We start from the raw sequence: 26,682 nt of genomic DNA, 5'->3' as shown, positions 1-26,682 counted from the left end.
AATCTGCTTAGTGCATTAGCACTAAATACTATTGATTCACTCAAACCAATTTAATCTTTGCATTTTCCCCATTTCCTGAGCATGACTTCACCTATAGCTTAGTTAGTAGACTGATTGCCAGATGCAAGTGTTAATCGGACATTTTAAATTTGAAACGTCACTAGAAAATTTAATATCATACAGATTTGCACTTTTCTGGTACACAGACACAAATTCCAGCTAATCAGGAATACTCTATGTACCTTGAAATGACAACTCAGCAAACTTAATTTTCATAAAATCAGCTCTAGAAAAGAGTGCTTTACAAATCAAAACTGACCTTAATTCATCCCTTTCACCTGGGGCACAATTTGAAGTTTCATCTACCATTTTAATGTCCTCTGATTGATGAACATTTTGGTGGTTTACCCAAATAAGACCACTGAAGTCAGACTTTAGTCTGAATTCACAATGTATGTTTCTTGTTTTGTAGTTAATACTATTCATAAACCATTTTCCCCGACTTGTGAACATTAAGAATGGTTAAAACAAGCCTTTATTCTACATGAGCATGCAATTGTTCGACATTTTTCTTTCCTCTTGTTGAGAGATTGGAGAATATTTTTGAAACATATATGGGTAGCCACACTTCATCTGCTCCAGTGTTAGCCTAGGTCTGGGGTGAAGTGCAGTAAACTGCTTCCCGAGGCAGAGTAAGGCTTTCAGACTAGGAAGTCAACACAGTTCAGCGAGTAATTCATTTGCAAATGAACCTGCCTGGAACATTTTAGTTAGAAAAAATATATAATTAGCAGACTGGAATGTATCCAGGATCCTAGAATCGCTTATCACAGTCACTATTAAAAAAAAAAAATCAAGGCAGTTTTAATGACTTCAGGAATAGCTGAGCCCTTGGTTTCATTTCGCTGATAAGGAGCACTTCACAGCCCTCCCTGGACGCTGGAGATGTGACTTACAGCACATATCTGGGCACTGAGTCATTCTGGACTCCATGTACCCACTCAGTTAGTATCTGTGCCAATCCATGAATAAGCAATGGCAGAGATTCCTGGTGGGTCTTTTATCCAAATTCTGACAGGTCCCCATTTTTCTTACTAGAGTGAGGAGATAATGCAGGGTGGGATGCAGCTGATAAGACAGAAGTCTGAAGTAAGGGTGCAACACCCAAATTGTTAAATAGTGTTCTGAGCAAAAACTCCATTATTACTCAAGGGGATTCATATTCTTATCAAAATGCAGGATCCCACATGCTTCCAGAAATCCCTGATCATGTAGTATGGCAAGGAAAATATCATGTATCAGAGCTGTGGCTCCAGTTTTATTAACATTTGTACTTTTCAAAAATCAACTTAGAGATGTATTTCTTAGTGCATGAACTCCTTATTCTTTTCTATAACAATTTAACCAAATGAATCTCCATATGGAAATCAACTACGTAAATAAAGCACAGGTCATACCACCTGCTTTGAAAGACATTAAGAAGAATGAAGAATTAATTTACAACGCATGTGGCATAGCTAACCCTTAAATACCCACCCAAGTGGGAGATGGTATCGATCCCATCATGAAACAATATAATGCACAGGTAAAGCCTACCTAAATTTTTGGTGACAGTTTCAGCATTACCTGCATTCTCTCGCTGTTAGCTTATAAAAACACCATGTTTCTTTGCTTTTTCATCTTTCCTGGGGTGGAGGGACCTGGGAATGAGCCACATAATGGTTTAAAGAGGGGTTAGCAGGAGGAAGGGGAGGAAGCAAAAGAAATTCGTGGCTCATTCTGTAATATGTTTTCTAACACCCCCGGGGTGTGCCCAGTGATCTCAGAGTGTTACAAAATTCTGGAAAGAAATTAATTTTAAATTTCTTTTAATAAAATAATGTGCAATTTGCCACTTTTCATGGAATGGGTAGCATGGAGAATTCAAATAATGAAGTTAGAAAGTGGCTATTCCCCGAGCCTAAGGAGAGAATAGTTTAGAGAAGAAAAAGGAATCAAATGTGAAATTAATAAATTTCTACTTAGATTTTCTTTTTTAAAAGTGTATTGAATCCTTATACCAAAAGGATTTTCTTTCTTGAAAGATCTTGCTTTGGTAGCTAATACACTTGGCATACGGCCAAGATATTTAGTGTTTAGGTTTGGAGGACTGTCTAATATTAAGAATGAAGAATCCTGAACAGCATTTTTCATATGGGATAACATTCTCTCATTTCTGAGCATAGGAAGAAAAAACTCTATAATCTGACTTCACATTTTTCATCCCTAATGCTAAATACATTCTCTTGAGAGTGCTAGATTGTTTAACTAAGGCATGCCAAACCAGCATAATTACATGGATGTTATTTGTAACATTGACTCCACATTCACAGTTCAGCTGGTGTGGGAGATTACAGATATGCGGCCTATAAAAGTTATAAATCTTTGTTTATTTTATTAAATATTACGAGACATGCCCTGAGGAGGACAGATCAATAATGGTCCTTGTGGTTTCCTGATGGAAGGCTGCAATTATTTTCTTCCATTACAACTTAAATGTAACTCAATTTTACTCATCTATCATCTTTATATTCGTAATAAAGAAACATCAGTGTATGTTTATTTTTCTGCCCATTCCTATTACTCCTTGTTTGCATCTTGTTTTGGTTTTTGTCCTCATTTAAAATTGTTCTAATCACTATGCTTTCTTCCTTTGATGGCTCTGAGTGGTGACCCTTTAACTTTGGCACTCTGAAACGGAGATGGAAAATTACTACCTTAAGTTTCCTTTATTTTGGGAAGCAGTTGGCTACTCTTTGAATTGGAGTATAAATAATATTTTAAAACAAGGAAGCTTAGTACAAACAACCTATGAAGCTGAGTTTTTCTAAATCTGAATTATCTACAAATTCTTGAATGTATAAAAGTAGGAATTACAATACATGAGCATAAAATGTTATAATGTCATGGGGAGTTAGAGCTGAAAGTCAGGGAAAGAACTTATACCTTCTAGCTTCACCATAGTGTAATTTTGATTCAACTGTCTTTCTCTGCACCCCCAGTACCCACACCCCCTCAAACCACCACTACTCCTCACCTCTTTTTTGTGGGGAACTATTAACTCTTAAGAAGGACTTACACAAAATTAAGCATTATAGAGGTGTGTCACTCATAACAGGTAGGGAGGGCAGTGAAAGACCCTCATAAGCAACAGAACCAGAATGTGCCTCTGTCAGAAAACAACCCAATCATTTGCATTTGCCTTTCTTTACACAAGTGTTCCTTACAATAATAGCGATTTATTTGTGCCAAGGACTAAGCCGGGACCTTTTACAGACATTATTGCCTCTGTCTATACAATAGTCCTGCACAGAGGACGATGGGTTGGGAGTTTAAATAATGCTCTCATGGCCATCCAGGTAGGAAATGGTGGGGTTGTGATTTGAACCCACACCTCTGACTTCAGTCTCCTTCCATTAGGCCATACTGTCTCCCATAGAGCTAAATTTATGGTCATATGGTTGTGGCAGGTAATTTATATCCATTATGCCAAATTTGCACAAAGCCCTGTGAAGTAGGTATTGTTATCTGCACGTTACAAAGGAGACCTGGGCTCTAAGAAGTTCAGTAATGTAGCAGAGGTCACACAGCCAGTATGCAGGACTTGTGTGGCACCAAATGTCATACTTTTCCCCTTCAGTTGATCCATCATTGGTCATTAAGGTGACCAAGATATTGGTGAAACTATTTGCTACAAGTCTTTTACATGCTTTCTTATAGAGCAAAACTCTGATAATAGGATTGCAAGGAAAACAGCGTCATGTGTTCATTGTATTTCCTGAAAGGTGAGAGCTACTTCAAGAACCCTTTTTTTAATTTCAGCTTTGACTAAAAATTTTTCCAAAATGTACTATTCCACTTCTATTAGTAAATGTACTATTACTTAGGGAACAGGATCTTTGCTGCTTTACGGATTAAGAAAAATCCCTTATTCAATATTGAGACTCATTTGTAGGAGATTGGGCCAATGTGTACTGATTCTAGTTTTTTTCCTAAATTTTTCACGTTAATAAACCCCTTAGATGAGACTGTCAGAGATTTCAGTGAATTTTAAGCAAATGAACTGAATTTTTAACAATGTTTATTTACAAATAGAAGATGAGGTTTTTTTTCTCCCTAAATTTGGGTCTTTACAAAGTCTCCATATTATGGGCCACTTTCTCAATTACTTTATTTTGAATAATAATGTGCTGTTTAGGGAATACGCATTAGCCTAAAATAACTTCAATCAATACTAATTTAGGAAGCTTATAGAGTTTGACTGATGAATGAGTAAAAAAGGCAGTAAAGATATTTAAGACAGATTTAGTAATTATTTGTGCATGTGTAATCTCATAGTTCTCAGTGTTGGAAGTCACTGTAAACAAATTCTTTCAGAATCACTTTCACAAGCAACATAAAAATGGTTACAGTGTGAAGATCAAGAATATATCCTTATGGAACAACTGATACAATCAACAACACTGGTATTCCATGAATGGGTACCTGTGGCTTGGGATAAGTTTCCAGAAACAGCATCATGTGAGGAGAAGAGTTCTAAAGCACAAGTAACTTAAGGTGAAGACGATGTGCACTCAGAATGATTAGATGGCTCAAAAGAGGGCTTTTATGATGTCTTCAGTATGAGAATATGCACGTGAAGAGTTTGCATAGATGCGTGAAATGTGAGAATTGGAAAAGGAACATAATATGTGATCCTAAATAAGCAAGTCAGGCTTGATACACCTGCTGGACCCCTAGAATGTAAAAGGCCCTTTCTGGGCACTTTCATTGTCTGCTCCTGTGACATAAACAATTTTTGCACATGTCAGGGACCTCAAGGAGGGCCAGAAAATCCTTCTTGTGGCAATGCTTGTACAATGATAACTGGGCAGAAGCCTAAACGGAAAGTTCCTGCTGCACCTTTCTTGACACATTGACTGCCACAATTCCTTGGGGCCACGGTGTTTTATTAAGAAAATAGAATAAAAACTTTGAAAACAAAATGATCCTTTCTAATTTAATGAAAAATTTGTTATTTTTTATTGTTTTCTGTGGATGAGCTATAGGCAACCTGAAAAATAGTTCTCGAAGCTCCTAAGGTAAAGAGATGTGAGTTACATATGCTTCACGAGGCCCCGGGCTCAAAACTAGCATGAGTTAAATACAACTCACATGGCAGTGAATGTGTTAACCTTGTCCACAGAACATTCAGAGTCCCTCTATAAACATATTAGGGATGTTAAAAACAAAACTATAATGTATCTGTCTATTCACCAAAGTTTATGCCAAACTGAAAAACTCAGTTCCAAGAAATTATTAGTAGGGTCATCTGATTGCTTCCCAAGTAAATTTGCCAAGCCAAAACGGAGTCATCTTATTGCTTAGAGTCTTTCTAAACAGGTTTGATCTTGTAAATCATTTTTTGTGTGACGAATGGCTCTAGGTGCCTTCATTTTAAGTCAGGCAGATGGGAGTGGGGAGCAGAGGATGGGTATATACACACCTAATGGGTGCAGAGTGCACCGTCTGGGGTATGGACAGGCTTCAAGCTCTGACTTGGATGGGGCAGAGGCAATGTACGTAACCTAAACATTTGTACCCCCATAATATGCTGAAATAAAAAAAATTAAAAAAAGATAAAGAGGGGAAATGATTATATGTTGATTATTGGAACAATCTGAAATCTTTCTGTGGACTGGGTATATGAAAACAGAGAATGTGTGTAGTCTCAGTCTCTAAAGAATTTTGATCTTTAGTAACCAGAGAAGATAAACAGGCAAATAAATAGAGGAGGTTTGAAGGTATTTGTCTTTATGGAATTTGGCCAGTGCAAAAGTTGGCTTCCCTTGTAAGAAGGCTATTCTGGCAAGTTCCACCTTGTTTCCCACAAGAATTTTTGTGATGGGAGTGATAATGGTTTCAGGTGTGGCTAGTGCATTTTGGGCATTTTTCCTGGGCGATAAAACTGACCTGAATTTCACTGGATAATCCTGCCTCTTTGTTTCCCTTGGAACACTAAAAAAAGTCAAACGGGTAGGATAAAGTTCAAATGTGTTTTCAGAATTTCTAGAATCGATAAGTAGTTTTATATCGGCAGGGGCAGGGCGGGGGGACTGAAATGAACAAAATTTAAAAATGAGATGAGGCATCAATATACCTTCATAAAGTAAAGTGTCTTTTTAATTTTTAACAGAACAAGATTTAAATAGCAAACTCATGTGCTCTAGAAGCCCTGGAGGAATTCCTAATAGACTCCTTTTAAACTTGTGTTTCTGAAGCAACTTATTGGATACAGGAAAAGTATTTTCCCTGTAATGCTATTAATATTACACTTTTATTTCCTAATTCCAGGTTTCTGAAAGTTGTTTTGTTTCCTTTGATTCTTTTGTATTTTCTAGTGAAGAAAAGGGGGCAGCCTCCTGAGGAATTCCATGCCTGCTTACAGAGTTTGCAACCTACATTAAATGCATGCAGGGGGAAATTAGTCTTGGTTGGGATATATGTGCATGGATGTGATGTACATTCAAAGACTTTGGAGCGGAGAGGAGGGAAATTTGTCTTTAGTTCACTAAAAGATGAAATGACTTTCTTGGAGGTATTTCCCTAGCTTCATGAAAAAGTTAACTAGAGTTTCCATCTCAGGAAGTCTCCCAGACATTTCAGCAAAAGTCATCCAAACGTTTCTGAATTCATATGCCCTTGGTACTCCTCAGAAAATTACATACTTTCTCTTATCAAGGACATATTTAATGTTCTTCCTGCTTGCAATTATAACCTTTATTTCTTAGATAGAAAATTGCTAACGTAAGTGAGACATACCTTTCCAAAGTCAAAATGTCTTTAGAAAAGCTATACTATTTGTTCATTCAATTATGATCCTAGCCAGGTCTGTATGTCCAAATCTGGGTCCAATACAAGAAAACCCAAGGCCACAATAAACTCTCAGTTTGGTGCTCTTCCTCTGGCACCAAGTGATCAAATGACTAGCAGGACAAATCCTCTACCAGTATAGCTAATAGCTTTTACTGTATTTAAATCAAAACACCAAGAATATCCCTAGCACCTCCTATGAAAATATCATTGCATGTAAGTACAAACAATCATCAATCAAAAATATTTATGTTTATAAATATCAAATATCAACCAGGTAAAGTATCAAACTAGAACTTGGTAGACACATGTCTGTGCAAGAAGGAAGTCCATAATTAAAGTCAAGATGCAAAGGAAGGATTTGGGAGCAAACATTTCCTTTCTACTTTTCCAGGTTATTTAGAGAAGCATATTAGCTCATTTAAAAAATGTCTTATTTACCAACATTTCAGAAGAGTTTTTTTAATTAAGTCTCTTTATGTAGTGTCAAGAATATAGATTAATCATTCATGTATCAGTGAAAGAACAGGGTTTCACAAGGAAAATTCTTTAAAACCTACAAATTAACTTGAGCATCTCCTAAATGTTACAAAGACTACATAGATCTCAATTATTGCTTTTTACAAGATTTGCTGATTGTGTTAAAATCTGTATATATCTGATCCGAACTACTAAAGCTTGTATGAGAAATAACTTTAATAATCTGAAGCATTGCAAGCATGCAAATCCAAATCATAAAAATGTTTTTTTTTTTTCATTTAGTTACCACATTAAGCTTTTAAGGATTTTAGTTGCACATGAAGATTCCATTTCCAAATTTTCTTGGACAGAATCTGCAAATATTTTGGATAAAAACCATTTATCAAGCATAAAAAAGCCCTTGATCTTCTTTTCTAGACTGATACTTATTCTGATTTATACCTCCTAATCTGTAAGGGAGGAACCTATATGACTTACCCTATTAAAACAGTGCTCGTGATGGGGTCCATAAAAATGCTGGAGACATCTCACGTTGTTTTTGTTGACAATCTTGTTGAAGAATTCATTGACGTATTTGATGGGGAAGGCACAGACGGCTGATCGATTCATCGGCTCCGCAGAATCTGGCTTGCTTTGTGCGAACACCCCGAAGAGAATGTCATCATTCAAGCTGGCTCCTATTTGCTTAGCAAGTTGGGCCCCAGGCTTACTGACATATGCAGCTTGAAGGATATTAAACACTTCCTCCCTCGTGGATCTCTTTCTTCTCTTCTCGGTGAGAATGCACTCCAGAGGCATTTCCATGTAGGAATGCAACCCGGAGTCCACGGAACAGAACCTGATTATTCTAGTGTGAAAAGTCTGAGCGTCGAGAGTTTCCTTTTGGACTGTCAAAAAGTAAATAAAATGGTTGCTTTCAAAGGCATGGACATACTTAATGGGGTAAGAATCTCGGAACTCAGGTAAAACATCAATATAGGACTGGTCGGTCAAAAACTTAAAACCATCTTGTGTTTCCTTTAGCCTTCTCACTGATATCGAATGCAATGGATGATCTGGAAAATAAGAAGAATTTATGGTATTGCCCACAAAGAAGTTGATGAACCGATCCTTCTCGGACAGGAGGACTTTGGCTCCCAGGGCGCTCACCACGCAGTCGGGACACTGGCTGGGCTCTTCGTCTGCCTGTGGGGAGAACATGCAATGAACCTTTGACTGTATGTCAGCAGGGTTATCGGGGGGAAGGATGTGTCGCTGGCAGGCCCCTCTGTTGACGCTGCCACAGCTAATGAGCTGGTCATCGTAGTACCTGTCGACAAGCAGAGCCATGTTGATGTTATCTTTCCAAATGCCACTAGATAAGTTGGGATTGTTGCTGCAGTTCTGACATGGGAAACATTCGGGGTGTTCCAGCACTGGCCCAGTCTTGTACTCAGAAACCTTCTGAAGGTCTTTGTCATTTAAAACATAAATGTAGTTAGTGGCACCAAGGTAAATGTGATGCTCATGTAGAACGACATTCTGGATGGGTGTTTCTGCGGTGAAGTTGGGAAGCTGATACTTCATGTTCACATTCATCTCGGACTTTGCTAGCGCCTCTTGACACTCCCCATCGTTCCCCTGCACCAAGGTAAACAGGAGCGCAAGAATGCCAGGTGCAAGCACAGCGGAGGCCTTCATTGTGAGAAGTTTATCTGCCAAAACACGTTCAAGGCGAGAGCAGTTCAGTTGTCGTTAGAAACAGACAAGCAAAACTGAAAGAACTCTACCAGTTAAACTATTAGAAAACAAAGCTTCCTAACTGGAATTTTTACATAGAGTGAAAGCAAAAAACTCTAGCTAGTTTCACATAAAGATGCATTGTGCAGTTGGACATGAGTCCACATAGTTTAATTTTAGAACTCAAGCCATGAACGAGTAATTTTAGAGAATCATTATGAGATGCAAACAATGTTCTGTATTAAGGTCGACACAGCAACTGAGTTAGACTCATTCAGCGATGAAATAAGAAATACAGCAAATTTCTTTCTTAACCCCTTGCTGGTTGTTTGATGTGGTTTAATATCTGTGGTTAATGACTAGGCTGATATTTAAACTTTCTCAGTTAGTCAAGTAGAGGAACTGTGGTTCAGATTCATTTATTCTAGAAATCACAGCAGGCATTGTTTCCTTGGGAGCATGAAGAATTACTAGGCTAAATTTAGCTTCCTTTTGGAAGAAAACAATCATAAATTCTAGAAGCAATATGATCACATGCTGTTTATAGGATTTTGTGTGCAGAGGAAAGGTATGGTTATAATTTGGCTATAGTTAACCTATTGTTTCAGACAGACAAATGCTTAAAGTAAGATCACTGGGAACCTAAAAACAGCAGGCTGAAAAAGGTATAAAATAAAATATAATCTTCAGAACTAAAGTCATAGAACTACTTCTCAGGGAAAACAACATATTGTTCATTACCAAGTCAAAAAGCTATTTAGTAGAAAGAACATTATTTTAACATTCCATTGTATGCACATGGACAACATTTCTACTAGGAAGCATGAGTGGATTTGTTATTCAGTTTTTAAAAACTTAAGATATAGAAGTCGGGAACATTGTGAGTTCTACTCATAATAGCTACAGACCAGGTAGTGGGTTAGAAAGGAGAGGCCTTAGAATGAATAGAAACTAAATAACTATTACTGGTTTTTAATAAAGAGTATAATTCTGATAGGACAAAGAGAGCCTCTAAAAACATATTAGGCATTATAACTATGCCAAAGACTAACCCTGGGTCTACAAAGACCACAACAGGATTCACTCAGCACCCAGGGCGTGCAGGGCTCTGTGCTTGCACTATGGGAAACATGGTATGGCCTCTGCCCCTCAGTGAAGCTACAATGTGTAAGCAACAGTGTACATAACTGTGATACTGTATGTGCCATTACAATACTCTGCATAGCGCAAACCAAAAGCTACAGGCATCAAAGGAGAAAGACCCGGCCTGTATTTAGGATTATTATGATTATGAGAAACGGGGACAAGCTCATTATGTTGTAAAGCCCAGGAGAAAAAAAGGCAAGGTCTGTCTGGCTCATCATTCTATCCCAAATACCTGGTACAGAGCCTGAAACACAGTTGGTATTAAACAAATATATATTGAATAAAGAGTGAATAAAAATTAAGCAATAAGTTCACAGTCACATGATAGTTAAGTGTAGTAGCCACTACTTGAATCTAAATCTTTTTGAATCAAAATCAAAGATAATTTTACTCTACTAAGTTTCTAAGAATTAGGAACTGTATTTCATAGGTAATGAAAAGTCATGGGAGGGTTTTGAGCTGGAGAGTGATATAATCAAGGTTTTACTCTAGGAAAATTGATCTGGAGGCAAGGTGGCTTAGAGCAGAGAGAACTTGGCAATGGGAAGACCAGTTGACAAGCCATTATTATATCCCATAATGAGGTAATAAGGGTCAGAACCAAGATAATGGCCCCAAGAATAAGAGGGAAGGGATGAATGAGAGATATATTTGAATAAATAGATTTGATACCTTAATGGGTAGAGTACAAAAAAGAAGGCAAAGATGATTAACAGTTATTTGGAAAAAGTGGGACAAGTTATAAAACTAGGGTAGATAGCAGCAGGACGTTAGGCCGATGATAAGAGAATATGATAAGTTGGTTTTAAACATGTTGAGTTTGATGTGCTGGTGGGGAAATGAGTGCATGTTCTACTATGGGGATGACTAGTAGGTTTTACATCATTCACCAGGAAGTAGGTACCTGGAATAAGTGAAAAATGAAAATTTGAACAAACAGAGCATTTGTGCCAAGGAATAGAGGTGGAAAATGAGAAGGATTCTAAGAAGTCTGCCTTTGCTGGGAAAGTACCATGATCTGTCCTGGGTGAAACAATATCTGTCCTGGGTCAGACAGTGGCACGTGAAGCACGAATGTCAGGTATCTGCCATTGCTGCACTAGAAGGAGTAAAAATTCAAAATTCGACTGGCAGAGTAAATGGGACTCTATTCAGCCTAGAAATAAACTTTGTGTGTCATCTGCGTAGAGGTGACAGTTAAAACCGAGAATGACTATGTTAATGTAGGGACTAGATGAAAGAAGAGAAGGCAAATGAACCCAATCTTAAGGAATACCCACAATGGAGAAATCAGTGAAGGGGTCAAAGAAGGTTGAGGCCAGTGAGGCATCAAGACCGCCAATCTTGCACCGTGTCACAGAAGCCAAGTGAGGGTCTCAAGAAGAAGGACTTCTTATTCCAGGTGCTTATTCCACATCCATGTGGAATCTCTTTGTTGACCTTCAAGAGAGTAGTTTCAATAGTGGTGTTGGATATTAAATTGTTAAGGAATGTATGGTGAAGATGTGGAATGTCTGTCAAAAGAAGGACAAGCAGATGCAATGACAGGATCAAGAGGAGTTTATTCTGAAATTGTGGGAAAGATATATGCTTATTTGTAGGACTTCCTTTTCTTCTACTCAAATTTATTGGATGTATACAATGATGTAGTGCCCTTTCCTGGGAAGCTCACAGTCACTTTGTAAAGGCCATGGGTTAACAGACAGTTATGGGAATGCAGAGGAAGGGAGACCAACCAGCCTGGAGATGATGCTGGAGCTGAGTCTTGAAGGAGGATGAGGAATTCCAAAGGAGCAAAAAGAGGCATTCCCAAGAGTCCTGGAACACGAGTGAGGTCACTTTTTCTGAGGCAGCAAAAGAGGATGAGAAGTCAGATGAAGATATGGGAATACTGAAGGAATTCAGGGCATATGTCCTTAGTGCTTTAAAAATAAATTAGGGTACATGGTCATCTGCTGAAAGTGATGGACACAGAGGAGGGTCCAGGGACTCCTGGGTGGAGGAAGAGGTTTAGGATAGCTACAGCAGGGCATGCAAAGTGAGGTCAGCAAGAAATGAATGACTGGATTGCTTACTAACTTCGTGGGGCTCCTTTACGATCAGACACAATGTGTTGTGATTTCCTCTTCACATTCACGAAAGATGGAAGAAACCCAGAGCAGAAAGTCAAGAACACAAAGATTTTCAGGGTTCAAATGAAAGCATCTGATTGGGGATACAGGCTTTGAAGGAATAAGCAAAGCTAGAAAACTGCTGTTGGTCCAGAGAGCAAGAAAAAGGACTGGAAGAGCTATAAACCATATGATAATAAAGATAACAGTAACATGGATCGAGTGCTTACCATGTGCCAGGCATTCTGCTAAACCTTTTGATTTACTCTTCATCAATACCCTGTGAAGAAGGAAGTATTATTATCCTCCTCTTCTAGGTGAGTAAACTTGCCAAAAGTCACACAGTTAGAACTGGGATTCGATTCCACATCTGGCTGAAAGGAACCCATCGATGCTCTTAAATACTTCACTATACTGAAGCAGCTTCCCGAGCTACCAGGGAGTGCACGTCAGAACAGATGTTGGACAATCAGACCTCTGACTCTGGCCCTTTCCCTCTCCGGCTATGTGACTTCAGGCAATTCATCCACCTCTGAGTCCCAGGGTCCGATATCCTCACGTGACTATTTGAAGGATCAAAAAGAGATCTCATCCCTGAAAGCACTTTCACTGATATACAGCATATATAAATGTAGAAAGTTGTACTTTCTATTTCTATTTATAATTCTCATTGTTTTGCAGTGTACTAGAAAATTTCTCATGCTGGTAGAAGGAATGACAAGGAATGGAAGAAAAGAAGGATTAGGGACAAATTGTTCTATTAGACTACAAATACAAACCGCAAACCACACTGCAAATACCTATCTAAACCTTCTAGAACGTATTATGAAAAAAAGAATTAAAAACACTTCTCAATGCTATGGATTCAGTGTATCTTCCAAAATTGGGACCACGAGCCTAATAAATAATTTATTACTGTATTTTCTGTAGGGAAAATAATAAAAGGAAGAAAATAAATGAACCATTACTGCCAAATGGGGGAAAGTGGCATTAAAATCAATTTGCATCTTAGATGGTGCACATTAATGCAGTGTAAAGGGTGAGTGACATTTTTTTCTTCTAGGCTTTTGAAGGAGCCTTCAAAATGATTTTTTTAATCTGAGGTATTATATTACATTATGTTTTTAAAATAAGGTTCATATCTTAAGGTTGGCACATAAGTCACACAGTGTACTAAAACTCGAACTAGAATCTAAGAAAATGTAGAAATGGGCTCTTTGTTTTCTCATTTGATGAGATAGAAAATCAGTAGGGAAGGAGGATATGTTTTCTATTTAAGGGAAACCCTTGCAGAACACACGTTGGAGTTAGTACCCTAGTCTCCTACACCTTTCTTTATATTCTCTGTTAGCACATGGTGATGCCATTTTTCAAACTGAGAAACCAAAGAAAGGTTAAATTTATTTTTTAATTAAAGAAAAAGTGGGACCAGGGCCCATTGTGAACAATGGGATTTTTAATTAAAATATGGGTTTCTGGATAATGAGAAAATTTAATCACCTAAAACACCCCATTTCCTTGATCATTCCAATTGATAAAATCCTTTCCCCATTACTAAAAGTGTGTGTTGGTCAGACTAGATCTTTTCCAGGAAATGTTTTGTGTCTTTCCTAAGGAATGGAGGGAGACCTGTTAGAGAAGTATTTATGGCTGAGCTGTACACTTTGATGATACTGCCAGTTAACTAAGTGACAGCTGAGTGGCCAAGTGCATAGGCTCTGGAGTCAGACTGCAAGGTTTGAATCCATTCACTTTCTATGGGACCTTGGGAAAATAACTCTGAGCCTCTATTTTCTCATCTAAAATATGGGTGTGATTATAGCATCTACCTCACTTGTTGTGAGCATTATTCTAAGGATTCAATGAGTTAATGCATGTAAACCACTAAGAACAATGACTATCACACAATAGGTCAATACGTGTTCTCTATTGTTTGTTCATGCCCTCAACAAACAATTATGAACATCTACTGTGTGTCAGATACTGTCAGATACTGCACAGCGTGCTGAAGACACAAAGATGAATAAAATACTTTCCAAATGTCAGTGAGCTAGACCAGCAAGGGAGATAGACCACAATTTAAACTCAGTGTGGAAAGGCCTATAGAGGCCTTTAAAGGGGAACTCAACCAGGGTTTAGGGGAGTCGGGTGGGCTTACCAGTCAATCAAGATCCTTTCCTCATAAGGCACTCACAGTTCTGAACTGAAGCACTGGAGAGAACATAGTTGTGGCAGCGCAGCTAATTATTTGTATGACTCAAAGCAAGTCACCCAACTCCTTTGCCTCAACTCTTACTTATTCGTAAAACGATAGTGTTGAGCCAGTTGTATGCTGGAGCCCTCTGCTACCGGCTCACGACAGCCTACTGCGTGCATCTCTTCCCAACTCACGTTTCGGTACCTTATCTTGGTAGCCTGAAATCAGCCGTGGTGGGAGGAGTATTTACACCATGGAAATTGGCAAACACTACAAATCAGGACTTATTTTCTCCCCTGGATGATTTACCAGCAGACTCCTGGGCTGAACTAATGAACTCGAAAGTATTTTCCAACTCTAATAATGTTGAACTCTGAGATTGTTTTTCTATAATCACACTTTACTCCAATGCCATTGACTTGGCATATATTACTTTCACTTCCCTGTCTATATAACTTGCCAGATCTGGCTGTGAGAGCAATTTTAATATTTATATTGGTAGTAACTCCAGAAATACTTTCACTTTTCATATGTTTCTGTCTTGATACATTTAATCCTGTGATGTGCCTGGATCAGGCTTTCAATATTGAATGTCTTTTTACCGTTTCTGTTATTTTTGCTTTCTGAAATAGTGCTAGCCATTTAACCAACTTTGACTTCCTTACTAAAAGGAACATGTAAAGATGATTCAAACAGTTTAATTCATTCTCTTAAAATGTTGTGCACATATCAGGTGAAAGTGAATCACCCATAAAACATTTCTTTATTTCTCTTCAGTTGATAGTTATGACAATCTCACTGGCAAAACATTTCCTGGGAGTGATCATCTCAATGGCACCTTGGCCATTAAACTATTGGTATTTAGGAGTTATTTCCTTTAAAGAAGACTGCCTTTCTTATGAATACCAGTTCAGCCTAACCCTAAAGCCAGCTACTTGATTCTGCTATCTGTCTACCTCTAGTTTTCTCATTAAACTAGCTTACATTGGTCTTTTCATTCCCCAGAAATTTAGCAATACATTTAATTCTCTAAGTATTTATTGAGTAGCTACCTATGCCTATCAACACTATCACTGTTCTCATCATTGTCAACATGATCAGCAAAGCCATATGTATGTTGTATCAAGCACTGATTCCTCAGGAAAAAACACAACTGAGGTAATGGCATACATTTTTAAGAGAGACGGTAACTTTGTTTTCTCTAGGAATTGTTTTTCTTAGAAATCATAATTTATAACTATGTAGCTAGCACTTTATTGTTTACAAGATATGGTCAGTTACATCCTCTCTTCTAATCATGGTTATCTTATAAGGGAAGCATTATTCCCGTGTTTTCAGATGACAAAACTGAGGTTCAAAGAGGAGAAAATCTTATCTAAAATGTCCTAAACATGCAATACAGTTCTTCTGAGGCTATTTTTAATTGTTTTTAAATGTATCATGCTTATTTGGACTGTTTCAAATTATTTGCATTTACTGGAAAAAAATTTTATTCATCAGGCACAGTATTTTAGTAAATATCTGATTTTGCCTGCCCAGCACCCACTGTCGTTTCTACTGGCAACTCTTTTGAAGACTCTCCCTCCCCTTTCTACTTGCACTGTCAGTCATACAGCCTACCCCTCTCACCACAGGGCCAGTGTGCAAACCAGGCTGGCCTTTCAATGAACTATTCTCTTGACATGGCTCTTGGTCAGGGGTGAGCACATGATCAAAGCAATCATTCTTTTTTGGGATTTAATATGGATGCTGGGAGAGGACTTCTCTCCTTCAGAGATCACAAGCACTAAAGACGATGTTACGTGGAGTGTCAGATGATCACCTTTGCCACTATGTGGAGAGAGCCTGCCTGAGCATGAAATGAACCCAAGGGGCAGGCGAGCCCAGACGGGGAGAGAGACACGTTCCTGATATGATTGCTTGAGCATCTGTATCCAGCCATGCCTGAAGCCAATGGGAGCCAATAAAATTTTTCTTTTCCTTCCTTCTTTCTTTTATATCATCAACAGTCCTATGATTCTTTTATTCCTCACTCCTGAAAAAGTCCTGGGCAAACAATGTCCAGTAGGAAATAATACAAATCTGTGAGTTCGAACACAAAGTGCATACGAGCAACTTTATATAAAACATTCAAGTAACTGGGACATAGATGGTTTCTTTATTTCCTTGAATAATTACTTTAAATATTTCACTTTGCAATTGGGAACATATCTATTAGTTAAGATTTCTGAATCTCGGTGTCCTATTTTTTTCCTACTACACAATGCTCAAATCTTCTACAATATTTACATAACATAATCCCAAGATGAAATAATGTATCTAAGTGAAGAGTCAAGATATAAAAACTGGAAAATATTTCAATACTGCTTTTAAGTATATAAAAGGGATTTATGATGATGGAAAATGGCCGACGTCCCGTATTAAGGAAATTGCAGCCGTAAAAACACAGTCATGGTTAAATCTCTAGCAAGACTTGCCAGAGTGAAATCCTAAGGAAAATTCTTAGTCCTCTCTACATTTATATTATTTCCATTAACTTTAAAGGTAGGCCCATAAAAAACAAAGTTAAGGAAAGAAGATTTCACCAGGAGATTCCTGATATTTAAAACACTGTATTTCTAAATATTTACTGTTTATGAAGAGTCATATTACATTATATCACACATTAATCAAATATTTGTGAGCACCCACTGCATGCCACGCATTTGACTAGATACTGAGAGTTTCTGCCCTCAATGAGTGTAGAATCCATGGATTTGAAGACAGCAGGATAGACTCTAAAATCTAAATGTATAACTAAATTGAAAAGAGACTGGATCCACGGGGATCTTGAGAAAGCAAATTTTAAAACAGGTTTTGTTGCATGTTTGATTCTTATGCCTAAAGATTTAACAGTTAGTGATATGATGGGGACTAACTTTAGAAACTGACTTGAGAAACAAAAAACGATACACCTACACCGTGTCAATGCCTTCTCACGTAGTCAGACGCTACGACCTAGACAGTGATTTCTAGCAGTGAGTTGAAGGCACAGAAGAAATCTGCAGGATTTTTCAGCCCTTTCCAACTGCTCTTTGATATGACCAATTTAAATGATCCAAAACACCTGTGAGACAATCTTAGTTTTAATATTTACAGACTAGTTTGCTTGACAACATGTTTTATGATATTCTTTCCAAGAGCTCGCCTTCTGGAGAAGAGGTGGGGTCGAGTGGAGAGAATGTGGGCTTCGGTGTCAGACAGGCTTAGATGTGATGTGAATCTGGCCTGTACCAGGCACATACCTCCTGACTCTGAGTGCCAGTTCCTTTCACCCAAAACGTGGGGATAATGGTACAATCTTATGGATTGGCCATAAGGATTAGAGATAAATGATGAGAGACACGGGCATTCAGTAGATGTAGCTAGTATGCTTGTTATCCTAACCCGTGTCTTAGCCAGTTTTTGCCTTCCCTCATCAAAAACGAGGAAGTTGACACTGTCCCCTGGGTGAGACCACTCCAAATACCTGGTGACTGTTTCATCACTTTGGTCCTCTTGTCTACAGTTTAAATAGTGTTATTTCTTATTTTCCCACCCTTTGGCCATCTTGTGGTTTTCCTCTAACCCTGTTTCAAGTTCATGAAGTCTTTCTTAAGTTGTTCTCCAAGACAGTGGCCACAATAAGGACCTCCCATACTAAGGCAGAAAAACAAACAGGAACCATTACTTTACCTCTTTTAAAAAGAGTAAGCCCATATTCTCACTGAAATTTAGCAAGTAAAGATATAGGATGCCCAATTACATTTGAATTTCAGATAAATAGTGAATGATTTTTTTTAGTATAAGTATGTCCCGTGAACTTATTTTATATGACAATCCTAATTGTCAGCCAATGGAGAAAAATAAGGGAACAATTACCTTTTTTACTTACAAAGTAAGAAAAAAAAAATCTTTTACTTGAAAAGATTTGAGCCAAACCTATTTATCTGTTGGGGTAGAAGAGTTTTTTAAAGGTTTCTGTAGCATATACATATCGCAAAACTGCATACTATTTTTTTTTGTTGTTTTGCTGCTGTATGTCTAAAATATGCTGTTTTAAAAGTGATTAGCAGCATAACCTGTTCCTGACAGGTGGTTTTAAGTACCATGTGAAGGTATAACTATGCAGAAGAGAGTAAAGATTTTTTTTTTAACCAAAACTTGTACGGTCTGTGGCAGCCTGTCACTCACATAACATTTCTGAAACAGAAAAAGTATTCCCACATTGATTTGCATACTTTATTTATAATAAATGAGCTTATTAAAAAATTTAAATACAGGTGGCTATAGGAGAAAACAAATTAAACCTGGTACAAGAATAATTTGTATGTGCTATAATTAATGTTTCTAGAGGGTGCTCTGAACACTATTTCTTGATTCTTACACAAATGTTTCTTCGAAAGAGAGATAAGTGCTTTTATTCAGATTCTTATCCACTTTTGCATCTCCTCTTCTTCTGATAATCATTTTAAAATTTGAAAATCACTGAATCTTAGCATAAGAAAAGCCAATTGTGCATGTTCTAGTTGTAACATATGATTGAGACCATTGTCCAACTCTGATACAGCAAGAGTAAAGATAAAAAGAATAGAATGCCATTATATCTCAAGATTATCCCTCATAAATTCATACTCTGTTAGCAAACCTCTTTGTCCTTTTAAGAATGGTTGAAAGTACTCAACTTCTGGGAAAGAAGAATAAATGGACATTTGTTTTCCTATTGTGCATACTGTAAAAAATACTGTTCAGAAAATACATTGAACTGTCAGAGCCCTGATTGATGGACAGGGTTTTGTCCCGTTAATAAGTTGTAGGTCAGACCAGAATGTTGCGTTGCCTTTGAAAATGTGAATGAATGTTGAACTTCTTCAATATTAAGAAAGTGCTAAAATATCTGATATCCTATAAAAGCATTTTTTCATATTATTCAGCCTAATGGATGAACGTAATTTTATAATTCAGATTGTGTAGCAGCGCTACCACATTTTATTCAATCAACCCAGGAACACTGAGAAACATAAATCTGTAAATCACATTTGAGAAAGATCATTCTAAGCACGTAAGTTAAAATAAGCCTAGCAACTTTTTCCAGTTGCATTCAAAGCCTACTGGATAGGATAAACCTGACTGAACAGTCAGAATGTGAACCACTGAAGGGAGACGAGTTGGAGAGGAAGCTGGTACATTACTCACTAATGAATCAGACATTCCCTCCCTCCGTGTTTGAAAATGTCCTCGGCATAAGCATGGTACAACTCCCATTGGTGGCAGGGGGCGGTGGGGTTGTGTGCTCAGGATTGGGTTTACATAACTGATCGATTTCCTCTGTTGTTACCTAAAGCAGAAATCAAATGGCTGTGAAGGAAAGCTGGTGGTGAGTGAATCTCACTATTGTCATGGTGGCTGTCACATCAAGCAAGAGAAATCAGCACACAGGGAAAGACAGACAAAGAGGGGGAGAGGCATTCAGGGGGCCAAAGGCACCGGCCCTGAAACATGGACTGTTGGAATGAGGTGGGCATTCTCTTATAACACTCTGAGTTCTGAATTTTATTTTGCTCACGTCTGAGAAATTTTCTAGGCAATCAGTGTCAGCAAGTAGACTCTCTGCCACTGGAAGGAACTATGTTCTCTTTTTCAAGGTGAATTTTGTCAGTATATGACATTTTCTTTTTCAGGCAAGGTAGAAAAGAACTGTCAGAAATCATGAGAATGTTGTGAATGGGAGGAAAAGCCAAATCCGGTCATATTTTCTAAAGATGTGGATCCCCTGGGTGGACAGAAGGCAATTCTATCAATGCTGGAAGAAAAATTAAAAACATATAAATAGCATCATGTTGGGATCAATATGTCATCAGAAAATAAAGAACTAGACAAAACCTTTCTAGAAAATTCTTTTTTTTTTTTTTTTTTTTTTTGAGACAGAGTCTCACTCTGTTGCCCGGGCTACAGTGAGTGCCGTGGCGTCAGTCTAGCTCACAGCAACCTCAAACTCCTGGGCTTAAGCGATCCTACTGCCTCAGCCTCCCGAATAGCTGGGACTACAGGCATGTGCCACCATGCCCGGCTAATTTTTTGTATATATATATTTTAGTTGTCCATATAATTTCTTTCTATTTTTAGTAGAGACGGGGGTCTCACTCTTGCTCAGGCTGGTCTCGAACTCCTGACCTCGAGCGATCCACCCGCCTCGGCCTCCCAGAGTGCTAGGATTACAGGCGTGAGCCACCGCGCCCAGCCTAGAAAATTCTTAAATACTTTTAAATGAATACAGAATGCCAAGAAACTGATCTTCATAAAAATAGGGCAGTAAAGAAAACGAATACAGAATCCAATTTCTGAAACTCAGTCAACACTTTGGATCCTTAAAAAATCAATAAGCCAAAAGGTTAGGACAACTTAAAAACAACTGTGCTCCCGATTGTATTTATATAACTGATCAATTATTAAATGATTAAAGGAAAAATAATTTAGGGCAGTTGTGTATGTGCGTGCCTGCGCCCGTGCACACGGGTATGGAAGGGAGAGAGAGAGACAGGAAGAGAGAAGAGAGGGCAAGACATTAAAACAAATAACATTCCCAACCGTACAGGTGCTGTCCTTGACTGGGCGTCTCCACCTCCCTATCTGCCACCAGGCTCCCAGGCCATGCTGTAAGGGTGTGTGCCTGCCACTGGAGGAACACAGAGGGAGGAAGAACTAACGATGCAGACAGACGGTGGGGGGTTGGGGGGGGTGGCTAGGAGTATTTCAGAGGACGGGTATTGCTTGAGCTGAGTCTTGTAGGATAAGCTGGAATTTCTCAGGCACAGCTGAGGCAGGGGACAGGCACTCCGGGCAGAGAGCACTCACAAACAGGCACCTGGGGAGAACTGCAAGGTTATCCAGGAAACTGCAATTAGAGTAGAGTCTGTGGGGGCCGGGCTGGCAGTGGACGACACTGGAAGGTTAGGTTGTGGCCACATCACAGAAAGCCTTATATGTCCTGTTGAAGGGTCTCCAGAGAGCCCAGAAATCCATCTTTCCAACATCAGTTTTGTGTATTCAACAGCTTTTAAGACTAAATTTTGCAAATATTTATTGAGGCCCTACTATGTGGCGGATGCTGTGGATATATCAGTAAACAAAACAAACATCCCTGCTCTTGTGGAACTTACTTTCTAGAAGGTGGATCCAGATGACAATTATTACACATAACAAATAAGTCGACCATGTAGTGTATTAGAAGTTGATAAGTGTGTGGGGGTGGCAGGGGTGACAAAGAGCAGGATTAGGGCATCAGGACTGCCTGGAGGGAAGGGCGAGGGACAGTTTGTAGCTTTGAAAATGGATGTTTGGGTCCTGGAGTTAAGGAGATAGGTCTGGGCTAGAGACTGAAATTAAGAGGTTGCCAGCAAACAGACTGTATGACAAGCCATGAGCTTGCATGAGACCACCAAGGAGAGGAGGAGTGTAGGGAATGAGGAGAGGACTAGGCACTAGGGCCTGTAAAGCCAACAGGCTGGGAGAAGACGACAAATGAGAGAAAGAGACTAAGGAGCAGTTGGGTATCCTACTGGCTCCTCCGTCTTCTCCCATGAGAACTGCTCCCCCACTCTGCAGCCTATCTCAGTGCCTAACATTTCCCACATTTCCAGGACATCATCCTTGATTCCCACCTACAGGTGTTTTAAATATGTCCATCTATTCATCTGTTTCCATTGCCATAGTTCAGGGCAGCATCACTTGTCCCCTGGTTTAATACAGCAGCTTCCTTGCTGGTCTTCTGTCTCCATTCTCACCCTGATAATCTGCTCCCCAACAAAGGAGAGATAACTTTCTAAACTGACAATCTGATTATGTCACGTCTGTGCTGAAAAGAACCACAGCAGAGCTTAGAAGCCAAGCATAATTTGGTTTCTGTCTCTCTCTCCAGCCTTGTTTTTTGCCATCACTCCACTAGAAGTCCAGGTTCTAGCCACGCTGCCCTCATCCTACTCTTAAAGCAAGCCATGTGCTCTCCTACTCTGAGTTTCGGCACACATAGATCACTCTTTATGGGATACTCTTGCCCTCACTTTTACCTGGATAACTCACAGTCTCTCTTCAAGCCTCATCATGGGTAACGGTTTTTCTGGGAAGCCTTCTCTGACACCTCTCTTACCCTCTAGTAAGGGATTAGGAACGCTCCCATGTGCTTATACATCAAACCTGCCTTCCCCTTGGTATAACAGCCTTCGCTACACTGCGTTGTAATTTACTTATCTGTGCCTCTCACGAGACTGTAAGCTCCACTTTTAGCCCCTAGCATAGTGCCATTGTTACATGGCACTTGGTAAGCATTTGTTGAATGAATGGACAACAGAACCAATTAATAACACATGAAAGAATGAACCTGAACAACGATTCTAGCAGTATAGATAGAAAGGAAAAACTAGATTAGAAAGATGTTAAAGAGAGAAAATTCATGTGGTAATGATTCAATATGGATTTCAATCATAGGGGAGACTGAGAAGTCAAGGATGGCTAAAAAGTGTCTATTTTGGGGGTCATAAATGAAGGCAGGGAAAACAGGCAGAGGAAACTTTCAGGGCAAAAATAATTAGTTCAGCTAATAACTCTGAGGTTGCTGCTGGTCACTGCAGTGAAGGAGACTGTAAGGTAGCCAACAACATGGGGATGGTGGGCTAGAACACAGAGGAGGTCAGAGATGGCAATTTGTGAACCACTGGTCCATCAGGGTATTTGCAATCATTGAGATGAGCGAGATCACCCATGGATGTCTTCAGTAAGTAAAAAGGGGGGATTCAGATGGAACCCTAAAGAAGATCAGAATCTAAATTTTATATTCTAAAGGGTAAAAAGAAAAAAATTATAAGCAAAGATGGAGAGGTAAGAGATGAAGTTTGAGTGGTGTTTCAGGAGCTAAAGGAGAACTTTCAAGAAGAGAGGAGTAAGATGTATTGAGGGTCAAATGGGATAAAAACAGGTATCTACCAGATTTGCCAAATAGGAGGTCACTGGGGATTAGAATGAGGCCCCTTTCTTGGGAGTGTGGAACAGACTGCTTGAGTTGAATGAGTTAAGGAATGAATGGGAATGAAGTAAGTTGAAAAAATGAGTTAGAAATTTGTTTTCAAGAATTCTTTATTTAAAGGATAAGATAGAAATAGGAGTGACTACTTAAGGAAATTGTATATTCAAGATCCTATTGGGATGCCTGACATATGTGTTTTCCTTCTTTCTAGAAGAAGCAGCAAGTTGAGCAAAGGCTGAATGAAAAATGGTGAGGGAGATTTTAAAGATAGGAGGGCAGCATAGATGGAGGACGGTCCTCGAAAGTGTGGGGAGGAATGGGATCAAGATCGTAGGTTGGAAAGACTGTTTCATCCTCTGAGACAGAAGAAGATATTAATGGGTGACATGGAAACCATTTGGGCTTCTATTTACTCTCTAAAATACAAGGGATGATCTTACACTGAGAATAAGGGAAGCCAAAGAAATGAAAAAACGAGAAAATAGTGAAAGTTTTAAATCATTGCAGAGAGTGTGGGGAAAAATGGGGCTGGAGACAACCAAACAGATTTTCTGGCAAAAGAAGCATTGGTCAAAATAGGAAGGAACCAAAAAAAGAATAAAAATTCACTCTAGGTAATATTAATCCTGATGCAAAATGCCCATTCTCATTGAGTGTCTACACTGTCAGCAGGAAGACTTAGGAATTAAATGGTTACATAATTATGACCTCTGCCGTAAATTCCTTATAATGTTTATATAATTCATCACATCTATGGGCCTTTATTACGAAGAAATGCCAGCATTTGATTATTGTTATTTCGAAAGCAGTTTTATTGAATTCTGCAAGGAATAACTTCAGGGAAAAGAAAAACACGTTGAAACAGATACTCTGCTCTCTTTTCAATAAAACCAAGAGTCTAAAGATGTAAAACAAATGAATCAGATATAATGATCATCTAACTCTGAAAATTAAAACCCATTTAGGAATTGTGAGGGAACCTTCATCCTGAAAACCAGGCTAGTTATTCGTTTAGAATCTTCAATAACATTTGGAAAGTAATTAATCAACTTATGACATAGATTCAAGGCCTGTCACCTTTCATTGTCGTTAATGAAACTGTCGGGGGTTTTATCTGCACTTTTCTGGTGATTTAAAGAACAATTTTTTTGGTAAGCTCTTTGAAGACCATAAGAATGTTTAAAATCACTGGGCCCTGACAGATTTCAATAAACAATCTAAGTATGCGCTAGCGAGACTGAAATAAAATTTAGAAATATCTTAATTTTGACAGGACAGAAAGGGAATTTTTGAAAAGTTCAAATTGCATATTCATTTCTGTTAGAACGAAGCTTTTTTTCTATCAACGGTCTCTGCTTTGGCTGCTTCTTTACACAATTCAATAGAACTTAAAATACTGTACTATTCGATACTCATTAAAAATAATAGCTAAGGTAATATTTTAAGTTCAAAGGTTCACCTATATCCTAAATGATTCTATTTGTTTGCTGTCTTTGTCTTAACCAGATAGTGGTGAGACTACAGGCTCACTCTGGACAGTGCAGCCATCAGCGGGTGTCGGAGGAACAGGGGCTCACCTAAGACTCTCAGAGGAGCAAAAGACACCGAGTGAAGGCAGGGCCTGATATGAACTTTCTTCAACTCTTTAGATCACTGTCTGAGTTCACGTTTAGAATATAAAAATGTAATTCCTACGCATATTCTACCATGAATTTTGTATAGTCAAGGCCCAAAGAAATGGTCTCAAGATAATACCTCCAGGAAAACTATTAATAATATACATCCAGGGCAGAAGATATCTCAACGGAAGATGACGATGAATATCGTTTTTAGGGTCATAACTTTTGGTCCCAACAGTAATTTATAGATCATAATGAGCTGATAGTCTAGAAAATTTTAGTCATGAAAATGGTGTAAAATCTTTATAAATTTGTCTGGTTTTTCTTTTAACATTATGATTTCCTCTGAGAAGATGGAATTTCATTGAGTGTTTGAGAGAACTTAGGACATGCCACTGACACTCAGAATAAAAGCTTTTTCTGTTTCTGCTACATATTCCTGCGACTCTTACTGGTAGCTGTGGGGAGGATAGACTAAGAAGCCCAATTAAGACTGGATAGATGAGATTACGTCTTCTCCCAGAATCAAAACCACACGTGACAGAAGTTGGCAGAAGTTTAGACTTTGCTTTCCTTTTTCATACTCCACCATTTTCCCGTGAGTTTCCATTTATTCCCCAATTTGACCTGCCCCTTTCCTATTTAGAGGCCATGCAGCCTGGCTCCTAAGGGGACACTCTATGACTTAGAATGCACCCAAGCCCCTGACCCTTTGAGGCATCCACACACCTTTCCCCTCCCCTTATCTCATTGATCCAATACCCCATCAAAACCTCTGGGTCTTCTCCTTTATTATGTATTTTCTTTATCTGTGGCATGAGAGTTGTTACAAAAATTTTTTTTTTTTAAATTCAACTACATTTATTCAAGGCATTCGTTCATTTATCAAGTCGTGAAGCCGTTTAATTGGAATTTAAAACTCATCTAAACATGAATGTGTACAAACACATTGATATAGGATTATTACTGATGGTTTGGTCCAGCATTGAAATAAAAAACAGGCATGTCTAAACCATATAAACAAGTCACTGATGATACAGTGCTATCTACAATTAACTGTCAAAACAAGCTTTAACGATGATGCATGTAGTCAGTAAACCTTCAGTTTCACCTAAGAGAATCTTTATTTCAAGCCCGTAATAATGCAATTTTCCTTTTTCTCCCCCTGCCCCCACAAAATATAAGAAATTTCCAAATTCAGTCACCCCAAATGTCACACTAAACAGAACACTTTTGATCTGGGAAGGTTTTCTGGAGATAAAATGTGATGAACATTTAGAAATCCACAACATGGTGTTAAGAAAGATCTCAAGGCCTACGTTTCAGTGCTATACTTTCTTTTAGAGAGGAGTTGCTGTCTCCAAAGTAGCCAGTACTCTAATTATGTGCATTTGAACTGCACTTAAAGCTACATATTTGTGCCGAGTCCATAGGGGAAGTCTAGTTACCAGAAAATACACACTCACAAACAGGAAATCTAAC

The 26,682-nt window shown here is 38.5% G+C and overlaps 1 protein-coding gene across 1 annotated transcript in view; it reads right to left on the bottom strand.

The window, feature by feature from the left end:
- Positions 1-26,682, bottom strand: part of MET (MET proto-oncogene, receptor tyrosine kinase) — a 104,074-nt gene that overhangs the window by 70,077 nt on the left and 7,315 nt on the right. Inside the window, exon 2 of the mRNA XM_069462669.1 lies at positions 7,849-9,065. Within this exon, the coding sequence (XP_069318770.1) occupies positions 7,849-9,051 (1,203 nt within the window). The 5' untranslated portion in view covers positions 9,052-9,065. The remainder of the gene's footprint in view (positions 1-7,848; positions 9,066-26,682) is intronic.

The sequence above is a fragment of the Eulemur rufifrons genome, chromosome 29, assembly GCF_041146395.1.
Source record: "Eulemur rufifrons isolate Redbay chromosome 29, OSU_ERuf_1, whole genome shotgun sequence".
Classification (NCBI taxonomy): domain Eukaryota; kingdom Metazoa; phylum Chordata; class Mammalia; order Primates; family Lemuridae; genus Eulemur; species Eulemur rufifrons.
Note: the sequence above shows the minus strand (reverse complement) of the source record. Positions and strands in the feature narration are given on the sequence as shown.